We start from the raw sequence: 22,890 nt of genomic DNA on the forward strand, positions 1-22,890 counted from the left end.
TGCGTCAGGGAGACACAGGGGAAGAGGAAGTGTCTTGGGCCCTGGGGGGAAGACTGGCTTGTCTCAGTGGGTGGGGACGGTCATTCGTCAGCTTTCTGGACACAGAGACCTACAGGATGGATTTTCTCCGGCTCCATCTCCCTGGGCTGCATCAGGCCTTGAGGGGGGCATTGGTGAGAGGGGCAAGGAGATGCCAGAGACTTTCACCCTGCTTTCACTCACCTTCCCTCCTCCCTTTGAGACTCTTCTCAAGGCTTGAGATTCCTTTCCCAGGATCAGGTAGCCTTCTAGCCTGATTGTTTCTGGATTTCAATCCCCCCTCCCCCCACAGATACATCCCTCCCCCGAATCTGGCCCTTTCCTTACCCTTCTGCAGATCCAGTTTGCTTTCTCCTCTCAGATCCCAGAATCCCTCTTTTGTATCTGAGTTCCTGTGGGTCAGGGTCCCATCCTAAACATCCTAAGAAGGCTGGACCTCCCCTTAATGCCTTTGTCCCCTCCCCCTTCTCTTCTAGGATTCCCTCAGCACCTTCGTCTCCTACCTTATGGGCGATGAGGTCCCCACTGCAGAGAGGAGGGAGGCGAGGGCAGCTGAGGAACTGGGGGAGGTGGCTGCAGGAAGGCCAGAGAAGACTGAAGAGAAGGAAGCCCAGGAGGCCTTTGAGGGCCTTGGAGGCAGCCAAAGCAAGGAGGGTGGAGGGCTGAGAGGGCCTGGAGAGGCTGCAGGATGCCAGGAGGGAGGTTCAGCTACAAAACAGACCTGGGGTTGGGAAGAAGGCAGCTGCCATGGGTCTCAAGAAAATAAGCAGGACACTGGGGCTTTGGAAGCAGCCAAAGCTGCCAGGTGCCAGGCGCCAAGTGCCCACTTAGAGGCCACAAAGACGTCCAGGGCAGGGTCTAAGGCTGATCCAGACAACGGCAGCCAAGCGGAGAAGAGTCAAGGGCCCAATGAGCAGGAAGCGAAGAGAGAGGAGACACTGAGAACCTGGGAACAGGAGGAGGAGGCGGAAGAGATCAGGGAAAGAAAACCATGGGTGGCCGGAAAGGCGGAGTCAGCGTGGACCTGGCAGAGGGAGCCTGAGGGGAAGGTAGCAGGGGGCGGAAGGGAGTCATTAGAGCAGGTGTTTAAGGAGGCAGCGGCTGAGGAGATCCAAGGGCCTGGGGCCAAAGAGGCTGAGAAGGAAGAAGAGGTGATGGTAGTCCTAAGGGGTCTCCAGACCACAAGGGTACAGAAAACACAGGAGGCAGGGACAGAATCTGGGGCTGGGGCAACTTCAGGCAGGGAGGAGGACAGGATGGTCTCAGGCAGGGACGAGACTGGGATAACCTCAGGTGGAGAGGAGGAAGCTAGGACAACCTCAGGCAGGGAGGAGGAGGCCGGGACAGCCTCAGGCAGGGAGGAGGAGGCCGGGACAGCCTCAGGCAGGGAGGAGGAGGCCGGGACAGCCTCAGGCAGGGAGGAGGAGGCCGGGACAGCCTCAGGCAGGGAGGAGGAGGCCGGGACAGCCTCAGGCAGGGAGGAGGAGGCCGGGACAGCCTCAGGCAGGGAGGAGGAGGCCGGGACAACCTCTGGCAGGGAGGAGGAGGCCGGGACAACCTCAGGTGGAGAAAAGGAGGCCGGGACAGCCTCAGATGGAGAGGAGCCTGGGATAACTTTAGGCAGGGTAAAGGCCAGGACAACCTCAGCTGAGAAGGAAGGTGGCTTCGTGGGAGCCAGGGAGGTAGAATATGGGGCAGTGGTCTCAGGAGAAAGGATCTCAGAGGACACTGGGATGACCAGGGCATTAGGGGAGAGGGCCAGGAAAGACGGGGAGGAGGAGGCAGAGGATAACAGAAAGGCTGAGATGAGCTTTCCCCGCAAACAGACCCAGCCTCTGGGAACCGAGGGCATGGAGGAAGCAGGGAAGGATGAAACAGCAGGGAGGGAGCCTGTAGAAGGCCAGGGGTCAGAGGGGGAGGGAGAGGGGTTTGAGGTCCAGGCAGATCAGGGAGGGGAAGAGGCTGAGGGGAGGCAAGCCTCAGTGGACAGGACTGCTTCGGGCAGCCTGGAGGAGGTGATGCAGGCAGAGAAGACCAAAGAGGAGGAAGAGCGTTGCTGGATGGCAGAGGCTGAGTTGCCCGTGAGCAAAGTGGCAAATGAGGCTGAAGGCGATGCTGGCTTGGAGGCAACCCCAGAGGCCAGCCTGGAGCAGGAGATTAGGGAGCAGAAGAGTGAGGGGGAGGCTCTGGCAGGTGGAGAAGCACTGGCATTGGAGTGCAGTGCCCATGAGTTCGAGGTCACCGAAGGCCAGGACCCTCAGTTGATGGCAGTCTCTCAGATCCTTACAGAGCAGCCTGAGGAAGGACAGGGGCATGAGGAAGAGCCCTGGGGCATCCCAGCCCTGAACAAAGGGGAGGCAGCAAGGAGCCTGGAGGAATACCCCAGGATCGTGGCTTGTGGAAAGCCTGACCACTCCAGGACAGAAGCCCAGAGGAGGGACGTGGAGAGAGGGGATTCCCAGAAACTAGCAGATGCTGAAGAGGGGGAGGAGGAGGCCGAGGAGGCCGAGGGAGACCGAGAGTCTGTGTTCCCAGATGTCCTGGAGACAGGCGGGGAGTGGAAGAAAGCTGAGGAAGCAGGGTGTGGAGCAGCCGAGGGAGAGGCCCCCGGAGCACAGAGCCAGGCCCTGGGTGGAAGGTTCGGCGCAGACGCAGGGGCAGGTGGGTCACTGGGAGAGTCAGGTGCCAGAGAAACCGAGGATGAGGAGACAGAGGCCACGGTGCCCTGCCGGGCAGACACAACCCCCAGTGGACACTGGGGGCTGGAGGAGGCAGCTCTGAGCCTCCGGGAAGACACCGGGGCTGGTTGGTCGGCTGCTGAGATAGTGGGGGATCAGGCGAATGGCAGGGCCCCCGCGGCTGGGGGAGGGCCCGAAAGAGAGGTTGGGGAAGCTTGGGAATCAGAAGGGAGGCAGGAGGCTGGGAGAGGGGAAGAGCTGGTGGAGGCTGAATGGGAAAAAACCCGAGGGGAGCCAGAGCCTGGCCCAGAGGGCTCAGCAGACGTGGAGGTAAATGGCAGAGGGGGCCAAGCAGGGGCTTTTGAAGCCGGAGAGGGTGAGCCCAGGGGAGATTGCGAAGAGGTCAGGGAAGCTGCAGGAGCAGAGGGAGGCAGTGGGATGGATGGCGCGACCTTGGGTTCTCCGGTGGCAGTGAGGGGAGAGGGGACCATGGCCACAGGAGAGGCCGAGGGGCTCCTGGGAGGGCAGACGCTATTGGAAAAGGAGGCTGAGGGTTGGCAATGGGAGGAGCAGGGGCAAGGCAGTGAGGGGCGGCGTGGGGACCACCACCCTGAGGAAGAGGCACAGGGGCCCCTTGCTGGGGAGGATGTTGAGCTGACTGAAGACCAGAGAGCAGAGGCCGAGGAGATTGTTCCAGAAGGCCTGGAGGACATCCGGGGCCAGGAGGACCAGCCAACAGACCAGGACCCTGCTGAGGCTGAGCCTGGGCCACGTGGGGAGACCGCAGGAAGGACTGGAGGGGATGCTCAAGGCAGCTGGAGTGAGGTGAGGACTCCAGCCAGGGGCCAGGGCTGGACAGAGCAGAATCCGGAAGCCAGCCCCGTGGTACTCTGTGCCCCTGTCCCTGCAGGCCCTGCTCCCCGGGTCTCGCCTGGATGTCTCTGTCTCGAGGAGCCGTGTCCTCCTGTCTCGAAGCTCCTCACAGCGTCGCTCCCGGCCCTCTTTCCGACGGACCCCTGCTCCTGGGCAACAGGAGGAGCCTCCCAGCCCCCCACCCGAGGAAGAGCACTCAGCTCCTGAGCAGAGACTTCTCCAGACAGAGGAACCCCCAGAGGCAAGCCCCCCAAGGCCTGAAGGGACCCCACTGCCCACCAGGAGAAGGCCCCTGGGACACGGGTAAGCAGAGGATGACGGGCTGGGCTGGGCTGGGGAGGGAGGCCGTGGACTTGGGGAGCCCAGCGCCCACAGCCTGTCCCCATCTGCAGGTTTGGCCTTGCACACCCCGGTATGATGCAGGAACTGCAGGCCCGGCTGGGCCGGCCCAGACCCCAGTGAGCGCCCCGAGCCCCTGGGACCGGGCCCTGAATGATCCGCCCAGAAGAGTCCACCAAATCCTGCTTGGCCTCTCGCCCTTCTGCCACTTTGGACACACCCTTTCCGCCCTCTGGGCCTTCGTTTCTTGGTATGTCATTCTGGGAGCAGACAGAAGCAGGCGTCTGTGAGCAGCTTGAACATGAACGTGAACCGGAGGAGACTGACTCTGCTTTGTGGCTGATGGGCTCCCGGGCCTGGTGGGACTGCGCCTCTCACGGCCTGTCCTGACCACCCCTCCAACTCGTCTCTTCGGGACTGAGGGGACAGGACAGTTCTCCTCACAGACTTCGCCCCCTGACCTCTCCGAGGTCCACACCGAGGCCTCCAGAGGGCTGTGAACCAGGAACGAAAAGCTCAGGGGTGGGCGGTGGCCTAGAGAAAAGGGGACAGGAGGCCCTTCGGAGCTCCCTCTGTGATCAGAGGTTGATGGGAGCCCAGCTACCCAGTTTGGGGGGAAGGTAGGCCAGGAGCCCCCGAAAGCTTGGAGCAGAGAGGGGTCCAAGGGTGGCCAGAGACTACAGACTCTAGCCAGGCCCTCTCATCCCTTGGTGTCAGGTACCCCTTCTGTGAAAAGAAGCTGAGGCTGAGAGAGGATGAGAGTGCTTTATTCGGCAGCCCGCGTGGCAGACTAGCCTGAGGACAACTAGCAATAAATAAACCATCATTTTTCTAAACAATAAATAAATATCCAAGAAATAAATATCCGGCAGGGCCTGGAGGGGCCTTAAGTTATTGGGTGGGGGTTGGGTGGGAGGCCGGTGGAGTCCTGCCTTGTTGAAGGCAAACGAGCTCGGAGGCTGTCCCGTTGCCCTGAACCCAAGGGCAAAGGGAAGAGGCTGAGAAGTCACTCCGTCAGGGCTGGGAGCCGCTTGATGCGCACCCCGAGGCTGGCGCTGGGGTTCCGGCTTGGGAGAGCAGGGTCAGGTCCCTCATGGCCCGAGCCAAGACGAGCTCCAGGGAGTGCAGCAGCTGGTAGGTATAGAGAAGCTGGGGCCAGGTCGGCTGCACCGACATCTGCAAGGGACCGCTCGGAGCACCTGGGAGCAGCCCCTTCCTCCCATTGTCTTCCTCCTCGGGGAGGCTGAGTCCGGCAGCCAGCACCTGTGAGGAAAGGCCCCGTGGGTCAGACAATGGCCACGCGGAGACCCCGGCAAACCCTTGTTCCTTTCTGTGGCCGGATGGTCCAGAATGACATCATATGTCACAAGGTCATGATTTCCCTGGACAGCCCCTGCTTCGGGTCTTCCATTATGTCATCATCTCAAGTGTCCTGCCTGATTTTTTTGGATGCAAGAGAATGGAAGTCACGGAGCAAGATGCCACCCATGGAGCTGGCCCACCACCCCAGGATTGTCCCGGGCATTTGGGATTCCCGGAGTTCTTCTCCTAAGGGTCATTCTGAGATCCGAAGTGGGCCGAAAGGTGGCATAGCCAGTATTCATGCCGCTTACATTTTCTGTTTTCCTCTTATTAAGAATAAAACACCTATTTCCCTTGGAAATGTTCAGGAGGATCTGGTGATGTTTGAGGCTAAGGGAGAAGGGAACAAGGTTTGCTGAAGGGTCAGTAGCTATTCCTCATGCTTCAGAGCTGCTTAGCCCAAGACCTCGAGAGATGGCAGAGCCAGGGCTGCCACACACACACACACACACACACACACTCACTCACTCACTCGCTCACTCAGAGGATCGATGGCCTCTCCTTCCACACTTACCCAACTGGTGGGCAGGGAGTTTTTTAAAAAGAGAGCCAATGAACCTCACTGTTGTATGTCGGTCTCTGGGAGCTGAGGAGGGGGCTGAACACGGTACCTGGAAGTGGAGATGCCGCTGCAAATCCCGGAGGTCCAACCTCACAGTCCATAGCTCCATCTTCTCGGAGCTGGTCCAGCCCCCTTGGCTTCCTAGGCTTTCCAATAGGGCATGGAAGGGGCGAAGGGTCATGGAGAGGAAGCAGAGGCGTTCAGCATCCTGCAGGAGGTCAGGGAAGGGATCAGGAAATGCTTACAGGCTGAGGATCCAACCTAACCCCGTCTCCACTGTCCTATCCCTCTTTATCCACAACTGCATTCTACCCTCTTCCCCACCATCCCCTTACATGTCCATCTCCTTTTTTTTAAGGCTTATTTATTTTGAGGTGGGGGGAAGAAGGGACCAAGAGAGAGAGAGAGAGAGAGAATCTTAAGGAAGTTCTGTGCTCATAGCAGACTGGGGGCTCCATCTCAGAAACTGTGAGATCATTACCTGAGCGGAGATCGAGTTGGAGACACCCAGGTGCCTCCCTTCCTTCATGTCCATCTCTTCACTTGTCTTTTTATCCTGTCTCCACCCTCCTTCCTACGATAATCCCACTCCTACTCCCAACCCCATCCCTCCTCCATATGTGCAGGCTCATTCTGACCCTACTTCTTTATTGCAGTTGGATCGTTATATCCAATGACCTGCTCAGCCTCATCCAGACCCGAGTCCTCCATGCATCCCTATCCATTTTCCATTCAGTCCCCGACTTCACCATCCCCCCCCGGCCCAGCCCTATTGCCAGCTCTCTTGCCCCACTCCACCAGTCCCCCACTCACAGAGAGGCTGTGCCAGGCCTGGAAGGTCAGGGAGACATTGGGGAGCTGATTCCCCAGGGGCAGGAGGTCCAGGCTCACTCCTGGGAGGTGAGATTCAGCCTGTGGGGCAAGATTTGTTAGTGGGGGCCAGCGGGACTGGGGATTTGCCCGGCCCCGAAGCCAGTTGCATCAGAGAGACTCACAAAGCGGTGGGCCTGGGTCCGAACCTCCAAGAACAGCTTCCTGGCCAGATGCAGGCTGACCTTGAACTCCCTCCGCAGCTCCTGCAGGCTCAGGGGGGACCTCCCTGGCGGTCTCGGGAATCCCCAGACACCAGCACGAGCCAGCAGCAAGGAGAGCAACAAAAGGCTGAGCCCTGGAGAGGGGGAGATGGGCCAGGTGGGGGGAAAGCTCCAGAACTCAACCTGCCTCTTCTGAGGCTGTTGTGGGCAAGCTCTGTGGGCCATCTGGTTGACCTCGCAAAGCCACTAATACGATGGGAGCTATTGAGGACACCCTAGGGCACCTCCGCACAGACGAAAGAAGGTACCCCTTCTCCGAGGCAGAACAACCTGGCATCGAAGGCCCACGTTGGGAAGCAGATCTCAGGTTCCATCTCGATCCCTCAACTAACTCCTTTGGCTAAATGTCTTTCTCAAGTTGAACAAACTGCTCAACCATATGCGGGCTCCTGGGTGCTGTTATCCTGTGCATTTTGCAGATGAGGAAAATGAGGCTCAGTGACGCTGACTAGCCCAAGGTCACATGGCTAGAGGGTGAGAGGACCAGGACCAGATTCTAGATCTGCCCAAATGCAGATCCTGGGAACTCAGAGGAGGCAGCTGCCTCCCCCCCCCTCCTCGAGTGGGCACACTCTGTTCTGCTAATGATTCCTTGTGCTTAGCCAGGCGGCTCTGATGGCCAGCGGTGGGCGGGCCGTGCTGGAGGCTCTATCCTGGGGAGTCAGAAGGACAGACTGGTCCAGCCCCCACCAAGGCAGATGGGTCACTCTGCAGTGTTGAAAGAACAGGGGGTGCCGGGCGGGGTGGAGGAAGAGGCTCTAGAATGGGAGACATAACGTCTGTTTCTCATCCAGGTTCTTCCCCTGAACAAGTCATCTCTTATCTCTATACCTCAGGTCCCCATCTGTAAAATGGGGTAGTCAGACCAACTGATTTCTGAAAGAGCTTCCTGCCTGATGTTTCCTGGACAGAAGGGAGAGGGGCCCTAGCGTGGGAGGTCTGGGAAGACGCCAGTGTTTGGTGGTTTCTCCATCAGAGAAAATCTAGGGAGAGGAAATCTAGCAATCACTGGAGTTACACAATTCTCCTCGAAACACAAACCAAAACTAGGCTGTAGGTCTGTCTGTTCCTGCTCACCCTCCTCTCCATGCTTCTCCCATGTCCACTCTTGATTTCTAACTCCTGGGCTCTGCTTCCCGAAACGTCCTACAAATAAAGACGAAGCAGGGCTTCTGGGTTCTTCACCTGCCAGTGTACTTCTAGAGGTGGTGCGTGGGCTCTGGGACCCCCAGCATTCAGGCTCCCTGACTTGGGGACCACTCCGGCATCCCAGAGACTTCAGGCAGAGTGGGGTTCTTCTTAGCTCCTTGTTGAGGGAAAGTGGGTACCCCCAGGCTCTGGTGGGTATTGCCACCCAAAATTGAGCTGTGCCATTTCCTACTGACCCTCTGCTTCCTATCTGAGCTCTGGAACCCCAGACCCTTTGCTTGGCTTCTCCGTACCCTCTTTACCCAATCTCGGGTCCTTGGCTCTGGCTCTTTCCCCGTTCTCCAGCCCTTGGTCCCTACCATCGCCCTACCATCTGTTCCTCTTCCCGTGACTCTGAGTCCTTGAGTCACGCACTGTGGATTGGACCTCCTTCCAGGCTACAGGCCCTTGACCTAGTTAGGCTGCCTTGGCCCCAGCCCCACACTCCCCCTGCTGTCTTCCTCTATCAGTCCCAGTTCCCAGTCAGACTGTCCAGTCCCCGCTCCTTCGCTCCAGCCAGACTCTTTATTTGTCTGCCTGGCCCTGGTCAAACTGGCTGCCCGCCTCTCCCCATTCAGGCCAGTCAAGGCTTCCCATCCTCTGCCCAGCCCTGGCCAAACCATCACCCCGCTGCCCCCTCCCCATTCAGGCCAGCCCAGTTGTCCCCTCCGCTGCCCAGACCTGGCCAAGCCATCGCCCTCCTTCATTCAGCCATCATTCCCCTCCTCGGGTCGACTGTATCCTGTACCCTTAGTCTTGGCCCAGGAGTTGACCCTGGTCCCAATCCACCCCAGTCAAGCCGTCCCATCCCCTGCCCAGTCTCAGCCAAGCTTGCCACCCCTCTGCTCCCAGCCCTGGCCTCAAACTCACGCCAGCCAAGGTCGTCTGCCATCTGGCCCATGACGGGGCCCAGCCTGTGTGGCCAGCCATCTCCCGGGCAGGGGTCTTATACTGGGGGCTGCGCCAGTTTCACTTTCTGTCCTGCTCGTACTTTCGGCTTTGCGCTCAGTCTTCCCTCCTCACCACCCCTTGCTGAAATGGGGAAATGTCATTTCCCTTCCCAGAGGGGGCGGGAGGTGCAGTGGGGGGTGGCGGGAAGCTAGGGTTCCCGGACCCCCTGCTGAGCTCCCAGGACCAGCCCTCCCCTTGCATCCCCACTCTCGGGTGAGCCACCGCTCTAGTGGCAGGTGGGCTCTGGACCCTCAAACCCTCCTGTTTCTCTGCTCTGTCATTACCAGCCTATGCCATCAGCAGCTCACTGTCTTGAAAAGATGGACGGCCAGGTAAGGGGATTGCCCATCAGAGAGGACTCGGGGTTTCGAGTCATCCTACTCTTTTCTGGTTTACCAGATGGCTGATGGAGGGAGTGCAAAGGAAGTGTGGAAGTCGTTGGGGGGTCGGGATGAGCCTCTCTGTGGAGCACTGGGGCCCCAGTCTGGGCAGGGTCAGGGCTCCGTGTACAACCAGGGTCAGGGCAGATGAGAACAGATCCATCCAGGGTCAAGACCTCTGTCTTTGGCCAGAATAAGATCTAGGATCAGAGCTCCATCTATAACCAGGATCGGGACTTGTTCTAGGGCTGGACTTGGTCTAGAGCTTTGTCTAGGGCCCACATCCGAGCTCTGTCTGTGTTTGGGGTCAGAGCTACCAACGACCTGGATGCTCTGCTTGGGACCAGTCAGGGTGGTCAGGGTTGAGCTTAACCTCGGTCCAAATTGCGCACAGAGCTCAGGCGGGGCGGAGCTTCTGACAGGGCCTGTGACTCAGGTCAGGGCTCGGGCTTGGGCTGAGACGAGAGCCCCGTCGATGACCGGGGTCAGGGCTCACCAGTTGGGGCTGTGTGAGGTCAGGGTGGGGCTCAGCCAGGTCCCAGAATAATCCTGCTCTGCCTGTTTCTCTTCCGTGGATGGCTGTCCAGGCTGGGCTGCCTCAACCGCAGGTCTCCCTTCCAGCTCAGCCCCACCCTGGATTTTCCATCTTCAGGGACATGATGGGGGTTTCTTGGTCTTCCCCGAGGCCCACTTTTCTTTTGGGATCTGTGGGGTTTCCCTGCTGGGTCCCTGCAGTGAGACAGAAACTGTGGGGGCTTTCCCTTCCTGCAGCCTGCCTCCTCGGCACCACACGGGCCCTGCCCATGGGGGCCGCCTGGAACCAACTGCCAGGGAAGTACCAGTACATTTCGGGGAGCTATCCCAGAGGGCTGCTTGGAGGAGGAGGAAAAGGAAGAGTGGCTGGCACCTGTCTAGCCCAGACGCGTTTCCCTCGCTGTGTCCCACAGTGGTGACAGCTCATTCCCCCACATCCTACGCAACTGAGGCTCCCCCACTGTGGGGGGGGTCCCAAACATCCTGAGACTGATTGTGAGGACAGACGCAGGCCCTGGTTGGTCCTCCTCACATCCTAAAGTCCTGCAGTCCCCCTGGAGGCAGGCCACCCCCTCACCCGCTGGTATAACCGCTCCCTACCCTTTCCGTTACCCAGAACTGCTGAACCTCTCAAAGCTTGCACCCCATCTCTTGCCACAACCTCCTGATCCCCCTGCCTTCTCTGATGGTTCCTCAAGACTGCCTGTCTCTCGTCACTTCTCTGCCCTTCTCGATCTGGCTACAGCTGACTCTCACCGCCTCACCCACCCCTGGCCCCTGCCCTGTTCCTGCTCTGGCAACTGGAGCTTCGTACCTGAACGTGATGAACCACCTCATATTGGCTTGCCTTTGCACAAGTTCTTCTCTTTGCCTGCAATGCCCTCACTGCCTTCTCTGGAGTTCCCTCTCCCCAACCTTTTCTGAACCTACCCCTTGTCACGGGCTTCCTCTTCTGAACAGCTCATTCCTTCCTGCCACAAATCCTGTCTTCAATGGACATTTCATTTTTATTTATCTTGCTTATTCTGTCCTCGCTCATATCACTCCAGCCATACAGGCTCCCTCATTGTCAGGCATGCTCCTGCCTCAGGGCCTTTGCACTTGCTGTCCCTTCTGCTTGGAACACTCTTCTTCCAGATACCTGCAAAGCCTGCTCTCTTCTTTTGATTTCTGCTCAAACGTCACCTTCTCAAATGGAGTCCTCACTGACTACCTTATAATATGCCACCCTGCCCCTGGCACTTTCTCTTTTATTTGTTCTAGAAAGAAATGTTGCAGTCTCCAACTGTAACTGTGGGTCTATACATTTTCTCTTTTATTTTTTTTAATGTTTTATTATTTATTTTTTGAGAGAGAAAGATAGAGCATGAGCAGGGGAGGGACAGAGAGAGAGGGAGACACAGAATTGGAAGCAGGCTCCAGGCTCTGAGCTGTCAGCACAGAGCCGGACGCAGGGCTCAAACTCATGAACCACAAGATCATGACCTGAGCTGAAGTTGGGCGCTTAACCGACTGAGCCACCCAGGCTCCCCTACATTTTTCCTTTTAGATGTATCCATTTCTTTCAACTGTTTTGAAGTGCTATTATTTAGATAGATATATAGTTAGGATTGTTATGTCTTTTCGAAGAGCTGACCCTTTTATCAAAATGTAATGTCTCTCTTTATCCCTGATAATATTCCTTTTTATTCCCCTGAGGCCTATTTATTTTTGACATTAATTCAACTGGTCCTGCTCTTTTTCATTCATGTTTACATAGCTTATCTTTTTTTTTAAACGTACTCATTTTTAACCTACATTTTTAATTTGCAGTGGGTTTTGTTAAAACAAAATTTTAGATTAATATTTTCGTCAGTTTATGTGATATTTATCAGTGCCCGCCCCAACCAAATAAATATTCTATTGCTAACCAAAGGGATCTGTCTTATTTTGAATGTGAGGTAAGTTCTCAACCCTGTGACCTCAGCTCCTTGATGAGTTCAAGAAAGATTATTAATTTGTAGTTTGTCCTACTTTATCCCTGGTTATAAAGGGCAAGCAATGCCTTTTCCAGATTTTATACCTTTAAAAAATGCACATTATTTATGTTGCTTTGTTTTTTCTAGCTGGCTACTTCAGCACCATGTTAATTAGATGTGATAGTGAACATCTTTATTTTTTTCTTCATTTCAGAGAATAAACTTTACTTTTATTAAAAAAACTTTTTTTAACGTTTTTATTTTTGAGAGAAAGAGAGACACAGTGTAAGCAGGGGAGGGGGGTAGAGAGAGGGAGACGCAAGAATCAAAGCAAGCTCCAGGCTCTGAGCTGTCAGCACAGAGCCCGACATAGGGCTCGAACTCACAAGCTGTGAGATCATGACCTGAGCTGAAGTCGGACGCTTAACCGACTTAGCCACCAAGGTGCCCCTATTTATATTTTTTAAATGTTTATTTTTGAGAGAGAAAGAGAGAGAGCACAAGCAGGGGAGGGGCAGAGAGAGAGGGAGGCACAGAATCAGAAGCAGGCTCCAGGCTCTGAGCTGTCAGCACAGAGCCTGATGCGGGGCTCGAACCCACAAACCAGGAGATCATGACCTGAGCCAAAGTTGGATGCTCAACTGACTGAGCCACCCAGATACCCCTCAGAGAGTAAACTTTAAATTCTTCGCTATTTTTTTTCTTAGCTTTTTATAGATTCCTTTCATTTGATTCTGGAAATCCCACACAATCATAGTCTGAGGACATTACCATTAACAAACATTAACTTTAATTATTTGCCTGCCTCTCTTACAGACACTTTCTATCTCTTTCCCCGCATTATTTTTCTACACAACATTTAAAAAGATCTAACATTTTGGGCTGCCTGGGTGGCTCATTTGGTTAAGCGTCCGACACTTGCTTTTGACTCAGGTCATGGTCTCACAGCTTCATGGGTTTGAGCCCCGCAAAAGGCTCTGTGCTGGCAGTATGGGGCCTGCTTGGGATTCTCTTTCTCCCTCTCTCTCTGCCCCTCCCCACTTGCACTGTCTCTGTCTCTCTCTCAAAAACAAAACAAAACAAAATACTTTAAAAAAATCTAACATTTTCTCTCTCTTTTTTGCTGTCTCTATGCGGTAGCATATGAGGTCCCCAACAGACGGAATGTTTGCCCTTTATGTGCACTGATGTACCCCTGGTAGCTGACGGTAGCAGCTTCTTAGTACATCATCAAGCAAATCTGCCTTCCGCCACAAGTGTCTAATGCAGGTCCTGCTTACCGCTGGAGCTCTGTAAGTTGCCTGGATGGAGCGGAAGCAACTGACAGGTACTGAGGGATGGAAAGGGGGTCTCTGGGCCGCTGGCCATGGCCCTGGGCTGATGACTTGGCAGATCCTTGCCAAGAAACCAGAGGGCCGATGAGGGGAGGGCTGGCACCTGTCCACATACTTGGAGGATGGGCCCGGGTCTGTCTCTGTCTACCTGGGCCTCAGTTTCCACAAATAGATCTTGTCTGGTGAGTTGAGGCTTAGGCTGGGACCAGCAGGAAACGGAAGGGATGTGGTGAAGTCTGAGAACAGCTGGAAAGGAAACCAAGCACCCCGACCTATATAGACTCCAGTGTGCAGTAGCTGACATTTCTGGTGACCTCAGGTGAGTCACTAGCCACTGGACCTCAGGTTCCTCATTGCAAAGTGGTAGCAGTTTTCAAATGCCACCACTATTATTACGTAGGGAAATTAAAGCCTTGATGATTAAAAAAAAGAGAGAGAGAGAGAGAAAAGAGTCATCTGCCAAATTTCTGATTATTTTCCAAGTACTCCGTTACAGCTGTGACCCTGTGGGACACTCCACGGGAATCCGGAGCCCAGGAAGTAGAAGTTAGAAGCTTCAGATGTGACATCAGGATGGGATCGGGGAGGGGAAGTCTTATTCAGAGTCAACACAGCAGATCAGTGACGGAGCGAAGCCTGGAACTCGAGTCCCTTGTTTTCAGCTCGGGCTGCTGAGGGGAATCCCTGGCCCTCTGATGTCAACTGCGAGGCTTAGAACGAACCCCTCGGTTAAATCGAGATGGGCTTCGGTGAGGGCAGGAAGGCTGGGGGGAGGCGAGGCCGCTGTGGAGGTGAGCCGAGGCCTGGCGCCCACCCCTTCCCAGCGGGGTGGACGTGGAAAGGCCCATCGCCCCAGCCCTCCTCATGTGACTTCTGTCCTGCTGTGCACGTGCACCCCACACCACCCCCAGGGTCAGTCATTCGTTCTGCAGTATGCACTTGCCACGCCCCTTCCCACCGACCTTGGTGGCTGCCTCTAAATGGGGTGTATGTAGGGGAGCCTGGCAAGGGGGAAGGGCTTCTCTCCCTTGATCCCATCTCTTTTCCCCCTGTAGGCCTCAAGGCCATGGCAGACACCTAGGGAGGGCTGAGAGACAGGGGTGCAGGCGGGGGACGCACTATTGATGAGATATTTATCGCTGGGTGTCCTGTGTATGTGACACAGGCATGCAGGGACAGAAAGACCGAGCTACACAGGGTATGAGGAAAAGGTGGTACCCCAGCTGTGTGGAATGCTAGGAAGGAAGAGTTCAAAACCCAGGAGGCAGGGCTGCAGAGGAAAAACACCAGCCTGGGGATTAAAAAGTCCCGGTTCAAGTCCCAGCCCTGCTCGCCCTTCCCTCCCCCTGCCTCCAGTGTACCCTCTTGAGAGAGAGAAGCCCAAACACTCTGGGCTTCAGTTTCCCCATTTGTAAGATGAGGCTCGTGATCCCAGGCCTGCCCACCTCCCGGCTCAGACCTGGAGGTGAACTTGGGAGGACATGGGGTGTCACGGGTCACAGCCCCACTTGGGAGTCAGACGGTCTCAAAGCTCCTGCACTTCCCTTGGTCAAGTACAACCTTTGTCGAGGCCTGAAATCTCCCTGTTCTTGGCTCAACTGCCAAGTGGGGAGGCTCCTTATTCTAGCCGGATGGGACTGCTGTGATGATTATGCATGTAAATGGCTGCCACTGAGTAGCTGTGTGACCTTAGGCAAGTTACTTAACCTCTCCGTGCCTGCTTTGTCATCTATAACATGAGGAAAGTAAATAATACAAACTCCTAAGACTGTTTAGACGATCCAGTGAGCTATTATGTATAGGCTGGAATGGGGCCTGGTATATGGTAAAACAGTAGGTATAAAGAAAGAAATGTTCATTGTCATTAATAAATACAAGGCATGGATTGCCCACCATGGACAGAAAAAAAGGCCGGAGGAAGGCGGGAGGAAAAGGGTAAGAAACAGAAGAGGCTGCCATTATACCTTGGGAATTCGGGTGGTTGGGGCTGTGGGTGGTGGGGGGACAGGCAGAGGGGGCTTAGTGACCCAGAGACATGCGTCAGGGCAGAATTTGGGCCGGAGACAGAAATCTCAGGGCACCAGCCAACTGGGCCTTGGACCAGGGTGTGGACAGACTCAAATCTGAGGGCCAGTGGGTGGGACTCCCCTCCCAGGCCAGGTGAGGCCTCATCCTGTCTATGGAGAAGATTTAGCATGGAGACAGACCCTGGGCCGAGCAGACACCAGGTCCTCTGGCAGCCCTACGCTCGGAGACCGCCACCAGGCCCTATGCCACCTCCGGAGCTCTCACCTGGCAGCCCCCACGGGGTCTCAGCCAGCGTGGCTGCCTGGCCCGCTGCATGGGAAACGCCCAGTTCACGCCCCAGAATGGTACACACTCCCTGCTTTTAGTCTTATGTCTTATCTGATTCATACAGAAGAATATGTATAGCATATATGCTTCTGCCCACCCGCTTTTCTTGCTCCTGCTTCAGTTTTGGTCCTGGGCTGACGGGTCCCCGTGGCTTCTCATTCCACTGAGAAAAGCAAAACCCTCTCAACGATTTTTACAAAGTCCTCATGATCCTTCCCGCTGACCTCCTTTGTTCCCTCCCACACCTTCTGGCTGTGCGGGGCATACACCACGCTCACACCACGCTCCTACCTCAGGGCCTTTGCACCTGCTATTCCTCCTCTGTAGAACACCCTTTCCTCGGCTTTTCAAATACCTGGCCCCTTGTCCCTCCATCGGGTTTCATCTTTTCATAAACGCCCTTTTCCCTGGCTTGAGGACTGTCCCATCCCATTCCCGCCTGCACTAAGCTTTTCCATTTTTCTACACCTTCTGGGCCCTCCCCAGACCTCCTCCAAACCCACCTCGCCAGATATGAGTCCTGCTGCCAATATTGATATGAACAACTTCCACTCTTTCCATGTTTCTGCCCCTGGGTAGGAGAGGGGTAGACAGAATTCGGGATTGAGTGCCGAGGCGTGGCAACCGTGGTCCCTGCCCACAGAGGCGGCCACCTAACTGACAAGCCTGGGTACACGCGAGAGACCAGAGGCAACAAGTCAGAGCGGGGCAGGTGGTAACGAGAGACCCTGGCCAGGCACTTCTTGGCCTACATTTCTCCACCCGGAGAATGGGCAGAGCAGTGCCTTCCTCAGAGAGAAAGAGAGAGCAGGTGAAAAGGTGCTCTGGGAATAGAAAAGTGCTGTCACTATTGGGAGCCTGTAAAGCAAACTTGTCAACTGTCAGCGGGAGAGGCGAGCAGGAGGGAAGAGCGTCACTTGCGTGTGTCGCTGACGTGTTATTTCTGCCCGTCCGCTCATCCTTCCTTTCAAAAGGAACAAGCATCTGGACGGTCCTTTGGGGAATTTATCCGTCCTCTTCCAGAGGCTGACCTCCCCCCGCCCCCACCTCGGTGGGCACCTGACGGGCCCAGCCAGCCAGGGTCCTGGGTGCCCCTCGCGACAGTGGACAGTTCACGGATGGGTGCCTGGCACCCTGACAGTCCCCCCTGGACTCGCTGTCAGGAGAAAAGTTTTCTCTCTGCAGATATGACGCATCAGGTAGGATGTGAACATGAATCTGCTGTTGGCCGCCGGGAGGGAAGGCCCTGCCTCGGGGAAAGCAGAGCTGAGAGCAGAAGAGGAAGACAAGGATCTTATCGTTACTTTGAGCTCCTGGATCCAGCTATTCCTGAAGCAATTATTTTGAAATGTTCAGTTTCATGAGGGAAACTTTTATTAATTAAAAAATTTTTTTAATGTTTATTTATTTTTAAGAGATAGAGAGAGGGGCACCTGGGTGGCTCAGTCAGTTAAGCGTCCGGCTTTGGCTCAAGTCATGATCTCACAGTTCGTGGGTTCAAGCCCCGCATCAGGCTCTGTGCTGACAGCTAGCTCAGAGACTGGAACCTGCTTCAGATTCTGTATCTCCCTCTCTCTCTGATTCTCCCCTGCTCACACTGTCTTCCTCTGTCTCTCAAAATTAAATAAAAAACATTTAAAAAAAAAGAGAGAGAGAGAGAGAGAGAGAGAGAGAGAGAAGTGTGAGTGTAGGAGGGGCAGAGAGAGAGGGAGACACAGAATCCGAATCAGGCTCCAGGCTCCGAGCTGTTGATGCAGAGTCCGACGCGGGGCTTGAACCCGCGGACCTTGAGATCATGACCTGAGCTGAGGTTGAACACTTAACAGACCGAGGCGCCCCTCTTCTTTTCTGCTTAAGCTATTTGGAGCTGTGTTTCTGCCGCCTGCAGCATGCTGTCCCCTCTCCTGCTGTGAGCCACCTTCACGATGAATCTCCAATGTCAAAAATCGTGGACCAGGTTTTCTTTTTAATGATAAAGGCAAATAAATACATGGTGTAGTAGAAAGAGCACTCTGTCAGAAGCCGGTGGAGGGAGCGCTTCACATAGAAAGGACCTCGTGAAAACAGAGTAGACACTTGGTCAATATTTATCGAGCGCCAGCTCAGTGTGTCCTGAACATTGCTCTAGATATGGGAGTTCAGCCGTGAATGGGGCCGATGGAAAGTTCTGCCTTCATAGAACTTATACTGAATGGAATAAAGTTTAAATTATGTCATAATTATATTAATAATATATTAAATATAAAAATTATGTTATAATATATAATTAAAAATTATATAATCAAATGTTTATATGTGCCCGGGTACTTTTCAACTATTGGCCCTATGCTGGAGATATTATTATTTATATTCATTATATGAAAAGGAAACTGAGCAGGGTGCCTGGGTGGCTCAGTCGGTTGGGTGTCCAACTGCAGCTCAGGTCATGATCTTGTGGTTCGTGGGTTCAAGCCCTGCATCCGGCTCTGTGCTGACAGCTAGCTCAGAGACTGGAACCTGCTTCAGATTCTGTATCTCCCTCTCTCTCTGACCCTCCCCTGCTCATGCTGTCTCTCTCTCTCTCTCTCTCTCTCAAAACTAAATAAAACATTTAAAAATTTTTAAAAACTCCCTTTTAAAAAAATGAAAACGGGGGCGCCTGGGTGGCTCAGTTGGTTAGGCCTCCGACTTCGGCTCAGGTCAGATCTCACATTCGTGGGTTCAAGCCCCGCATCAGGCTCTGGGCCGACAGCTAGCTCAGAGCCTGGAGCCTGTTTCTGGTTCTATGTCTCCTTCTCTCTCTGCCCCTCCCCCTCTCATGCTCTGTCTCTCTCTGTATCAAAAATAAATAAAACATTTTAAAAAAAATGAAAAGGAAACTGAGGCTCAGAGGGGTTAAGGCTTTGTGCCCAAGGTTACCCAGCTAGTAAGCGGCAGCTTTGGACTTGAACCTTGGACCTCTGGTTTTCTTAACCACTTAGCCTCTAAGAAAACTGCCTAGTAGACCAGTAATCATGTTGAGCCTTCCCTGTACATTGGACATTGCTCTAATGGCTTTGTGCACACAAACTCACATATTCCCCAAAACAGTCCATTTTACAGATTAGGAAACCCAGTTTGATGACACAACAATAGCAAGACTGAAATTTGAACCAAAACAGTACAGCGGGAGAGGCCGCATCCTTTCCTCCCATGTTTATGGAAGTCTAACTGACAAATAAAATTCGAAGCAAAGGTATCTGAGGTGCTGATCTGTTGTGCGTAAACTCTGTGAACGTCTCCCCTCTTGGAGGTAATGAACTGTCACCTCGTACTCCTCTTTCTTTCCTTGTTAAAACAAATTTTAATGTTTATTTATTTTTGAGAGACAGAGCACGAGCAGGGAAGGGCAGAGAGAGAAGGAGACACAGACTCTGAAGCAGGCTTCAGGCTCTGAACTGTCAGCACAGAGCCCAACGCAGGGCTCAAACTCACGAACTGCGAGAACATGACCTGAGCTGAAGTCGGCTGTTTAACTGAGCCACCCAGGCGCCCTTATTTTTTTGGGGGGGAGGGTGAGAACATTTAAACTGTACCCTCTTAGCAAATATCAATGATGGTCCAGCCATGGCAGTCCACACTCTTGATCACCGGCACGCACCACCTCTAATGCATGGACACAGGAGGGAAGAGAGACCAGAAGCAAAAGCCAGCAAGAGGCCCCAAATGGGGCCAGGGTTCAATCTGGTTGTCGTTTTTTTTTTTTTTTTTAGTTTATTTATTTATTTTTGAGAGAGAGAGAGAGAGAGAGAGAGAGAGAGAGAGAGAAAGCGTGCACACAAGCAGGGGAGGGACAGAGAGAGTGCAGGGGAGAGAGAGAGAGAAACCCAAGCAGGCTCCCCAATCAGCATAGAACCTAAAGCGGGGCTCAAACTCACAAACCACAAGATCGTGACCTGAGCGGAAGTCAGCCGCTTAAACGACTGAGCCACCCAGGCGCCCTGGGGTTCAATTTTGATAAAGAGATGATCCCTCCTGCATTCACTGAGAGTGCCAGGAGCCCGAATGGCCTGGTCCCCCACCCTAGGGTCCTCTCTGTGTTCCCCAGCATGGAGGATCTTGCCAGGGTGACTGTGATGAGCAGTCTCATGGTCATTCCCCCCCAAAGTCCAGAACCGCTCACCTGTCCACGAGTAGGAATATGCACTCCAAGCTTTCTGTAAACACCAGGAAATCCTCAGAGCAGAGGGATGGGCAAAGGCAGGGCCCTTGCTGCCAGAAAGGAAGCTGGAATAGAAGTCAGAGCTATGTCAGCCGCCCCCCCACCTCCTGGACCCCCATTCTGGCTCACACACTAGTCTGCAGGTGATAGACCGGCCCTGCTTGCTGATCAGGACCTTGTGCCCTCACCACTGTCCTTGCTGGTCTGAGCCCCAGAATCCAACCGTCCCCCGGTCCCAAAGGAGGAGAGCAAGGCAGGCCCAGACAACTCCTGTAGAAGCAGCAGGTAACCTGACCTCCCCCCGCAACATCCCAACATCATTCACATTCAAGGAGGAGCAGATGCCAATGCAGACAGCCCTAAAATAAGCCAGACTGCAGCAGGAGGTGCGGGAGGGGGGGCCTGGGGTTCAGAGTAAGGAGAGGGTGATTCTTGTGAGACACAGAGGGAGCTTCCTGCAAGAGAGAGTCTCTGACCCAGACCTAATGAACCATGTTCTTTTTCAGCCTCGGTTTCTGCATCTGCAAAATGGGGGTGAGGACTATGTTTGCCCAACAAGGTCGTGGAGAGGGTCAAATCTGTTGGATGAGCCGATAGGGGAAGTCCTGGAAGGCACTGCTGATTATTGAGAATCGGCAGGATTTTGACATATCGGGATGGGAGGAGGAACGTCCCCAGTATAAAGGGCGCTGTGAAGCGAGACTAGATCTGACATGCTCATTCACGAATGTTTACTGTGCACCTAGTTGGCGCCAGACACCAGCCCTGAAGAGGAACTTAGCCTAAGGGGCAGGTGGTTGCGGGCCAAACACCACACGCAAGAATATGGACTGTGTCCAGTGGGGAGTGGGGAAGCATGTTAAAGAGGATAGTGATGGAGAGGGCTTCCCCAGAACACCTTTAGGAGTCTCCCCAGGGGGCGCCTGGGTGGCTCAGTCGGTTGAGCATCCGGCTTCGGCTCAGGTCATGATCTTGGGTTCGTGGGTTCGAGCCCCGCGTCAGGTTCTGTGCTGACAGCTAGCTCAGTGCCTGGAGACTGTCTTTGGATTCTGTGTCTCCCTCTCTCTCTGACCCTTCCCTGCTCACACTGTCTCTCTCTCAAAAATAAATAAAAACATTAAAAAAAAAAAAAGGAGTCTCCCTGGGGCGGCACACCTGTCCATGGAGGGGCCCACAGCACCAGGCTTAAGGGACCGAGGGGTCAGCGTAAGCAGAAGAGAGGACACTTAGAGGTCACCCAGCCCAGGCCCTGCTCTCTGCCTCTGGTCACTGAGCCTCCGAGCCCTTTCCAAGCCATTCTTGGCCGCCAGGAGTCCCCTCCTCTAACCCCAGACAATAAATTAATAAGCAAAATGCATAGTATGTTAGACGGTACCATGCACTCCTTTACTGAAGAGGAATTTCAGCACGAATCACTCCCTAACTTCCTTCTGACCGCCACTTAAATGATCTCCCTCTCCAAGAGGCTTTCCCTAACCAAGGCATTTTCAATTGCGCAAGGCCTGCAGAAATTCTTGCTTTGTTTGTTCACTTTTATTGTTTGTCTTCACTGGAATGTGAGCTCCACGAGAAGAGAACTGGTTTATGCTGTACCCACAGCTTCTAGAATATTCCCTGGCTCAGTAAATATGTGCTGAAGGAATAAATGATTATCTCCTCAAACAGTTTTAAAAAAAACATACACAACATACACACACACACACACACACACACACACAAACAATACAAAACAAAAAAGCTTCTCCAAACCAGTTCTCCAGAAAAGAGAGAACAGAATAAGCCTGCACAGAGCTGGTGTAAGCAGCCCATGAAATGATTACAAATGAATTTCAATTTTATAACTCAAACGTAAGACAAAAGTTTGAAGGAGGGTGTGTTCCATCAGGAGGACTGAACCCAGGGAATGGTGCTCATTAAGTTCACAGCATTAACTGCTTTTGTGATCAGAAAAGCAAAGTATGGGGCGCCTGGGTGGCTCAGTTGGTTGAACGTGTGACATCGGCCCAAGTCATGATCTCCCTGTTCATGGATTCGAGCCCCAAGTCGGGCTCTGTGCTGACAGCTCAGAGCCTGACGCGGGGCTCGAACCCAGGAACATGAGATCTGACCTGAGCGGAAGCTGGAGGCTTAAACTACTGAGCCACCCAGGCACCCCAAGTATACCTTCTTTTACACAGAAAAGGAAGTGCTTCTAGGTGTCAGAGGCCAGGGCACTGCATCTGGTCCCTGAGGAAAGGTCCCCTCAGACTGCTTGGACAGGGACTCTGGGGGTGGGTTCTTCTTCCTTCTTTGCTTTCTCCAGCCTGGGGCTTCCTGAAGGCCACAGAGCTCTCTAGAAAGCTTGGGTGTGGGAGTCAGCACACCTAGTCACACCAGCTCAGCCCGTGACCACCAGTGAACCCATAACCCAGGCCTTTCTCCTCCTGCAGGACTTGGCAAATACTCGGTGTGATCAGAATAATAGTTCTGTGGGGCACCTGGGTGGCTCATTTGGTTAGGCATCCGACTCTTAGTTTTGACTCAGGTCATGATCTGTTTGTGAGTTTGAGCCTCACATCGGGCTCTGTGCAGACAGCGTGGAACTTGCTTGGGATTCTCCGTCTCCTTCTCTCTCTGCCCCTTCCTCCATCATGCTCTCTCTCTCTCAAAAATAAATAAACCTTAAAAGATATATATATTAAATATATATAATATATATTAATAATATATCATTAAACATATATGTCTGAATAATATTTTTACGCTTTATTGTTGAAGTCAAGTTGGTGTATAACATGTAAGTTTCAGGTGTGGTGTAATAATTAGACCTTGGTATATACTACAGAGCGATCGCTGGTTGCCATCCATTACTGTGCAATTTTTGCACATAAACCAAGATGGAGTTTCCTCACATCTCCTTTTAGGCTCATCCGATTCCTGGTAAATCAGTGAGGGCCATGTGGCTTTCAATGCTACAGTGGAGGGATGTCAGTACGGTTTCATTTTTAGTTCAACGGCCATGGGGGACTGAAGGCACAGAGGATCTTAGCACGGAATAGCAAGGTGGATGGGGTGGGGCGGGGA

The 22,890-nt window shown here is 53.9% G+C and overlaps 2 protein-coding genes across 2 annotated transcripts; one reads left to right on the forward strand and one right to left on the reverse strand.

Annotated features, from left to right (window-relative positions):
• Positions 1-59: 59 nt before the first annotated feature.
• Positions 60-5,592, forward strand: APOBR (apolipoprotein B receptor). The gene is made up of 4 exons (XM_029946072.1): positions 60-173; positions 516-3,542; positions 3,628-3,893; positions 3,983-5,592. The coding sequence occupies exons 1-4, from the start codon at positions 117-119 to the stop codon at positions 4,050-4,052; spliced, it is 3,420 nt and encodes a 1,139-aa protein (XP_029801932.1). The 5' UTR covers positions 60-116; the 3' UTR covers positions 4,053-5,592.
• On the reverse strand, positions 4,548-9,158 carry IL27 (interleukin 27). Its single transcript, XM_029946079.1, has 5 exons — positions 9,006-9,158; positions 6,849-7,021; positions 6,667-6,765; positions 5,903-6,061; positions 4,548-5,192 (listed from the first exon to the last, which is right to left on the reverse strand). The coding sequence occupies exons 1-5, from the start codon at positions 9,034-9,036 to the stop codon at positions 4,944-4,946; spliced, it is 711 nt and encodes a 236-aa protein (XP_029801939.1). The 5' UTR covers positions 9,037-9,158; the 3' UTR covers positions 4,548-4,943.
• Positions 9,159-22,890: the final 13,732 nt, after the last annotated feature.

The sequence above is a fragment of the Suricata suricatta genome, chromosome 8, assembly GCF_006229205.1.
Source record: "Suricata suricatta isolate VVHF042 chromosome 8, meerkat_22Aug2017_6uvM2_HiC, whole genome shotgun sequence".
NCBI classification, from domain to species: domain Eukaryota; kingdom Metazoa; phylum Chordata; class Mammalia; order Carnivora; family Herpestidae; genus Suricata; species Suricata suricatta.

Bases quoted from the DNA above. Each gene is read 5' to 3' on its own strand.
- APOBR (XM_029946072.1), top strand. From the start codon at position 117: ATGGATTTTCTCCGGCTCCATCTCCCTGGGCTGCATCAGGCCTTGAGG. The intron at 3,543-3,627 runs GTGAGGACTCCA...CTGTCCCTGCAG, and splicing joins CTCAAGGCAGCTGGAGTGAG to GCCCTGCTCCCCGGGTCTCG. The intron at 3,894-3,982 runs GTAAGCAGAGGA...CCCCATCTGCAG, and splicing joins AGAAGGCCCCTGGGACACGG to GTTTGGCCTTGCACACCCCG.
- IL27 (XM_029946079.1), bottom strand. From the start codon at position 9,036: ATGGGCCAGATGGCAGACGACCTTGGCTGGC. The intron at 7,022-9,005 runs GTGAGTTTGAGG...CCCCCTCTCCAG, and splicing joins GGCAGACGACCTTGGCTGGC to GGCTCAGCCTTTTGTTGCTC. The intron at 5,193-5,902 runs GTACCGTGTTCA...CTTTCCTCACAG, and splicing joins AGCGGCATCTCCACTTCCAG to GTGCTGGCTGCCGGACTCAG.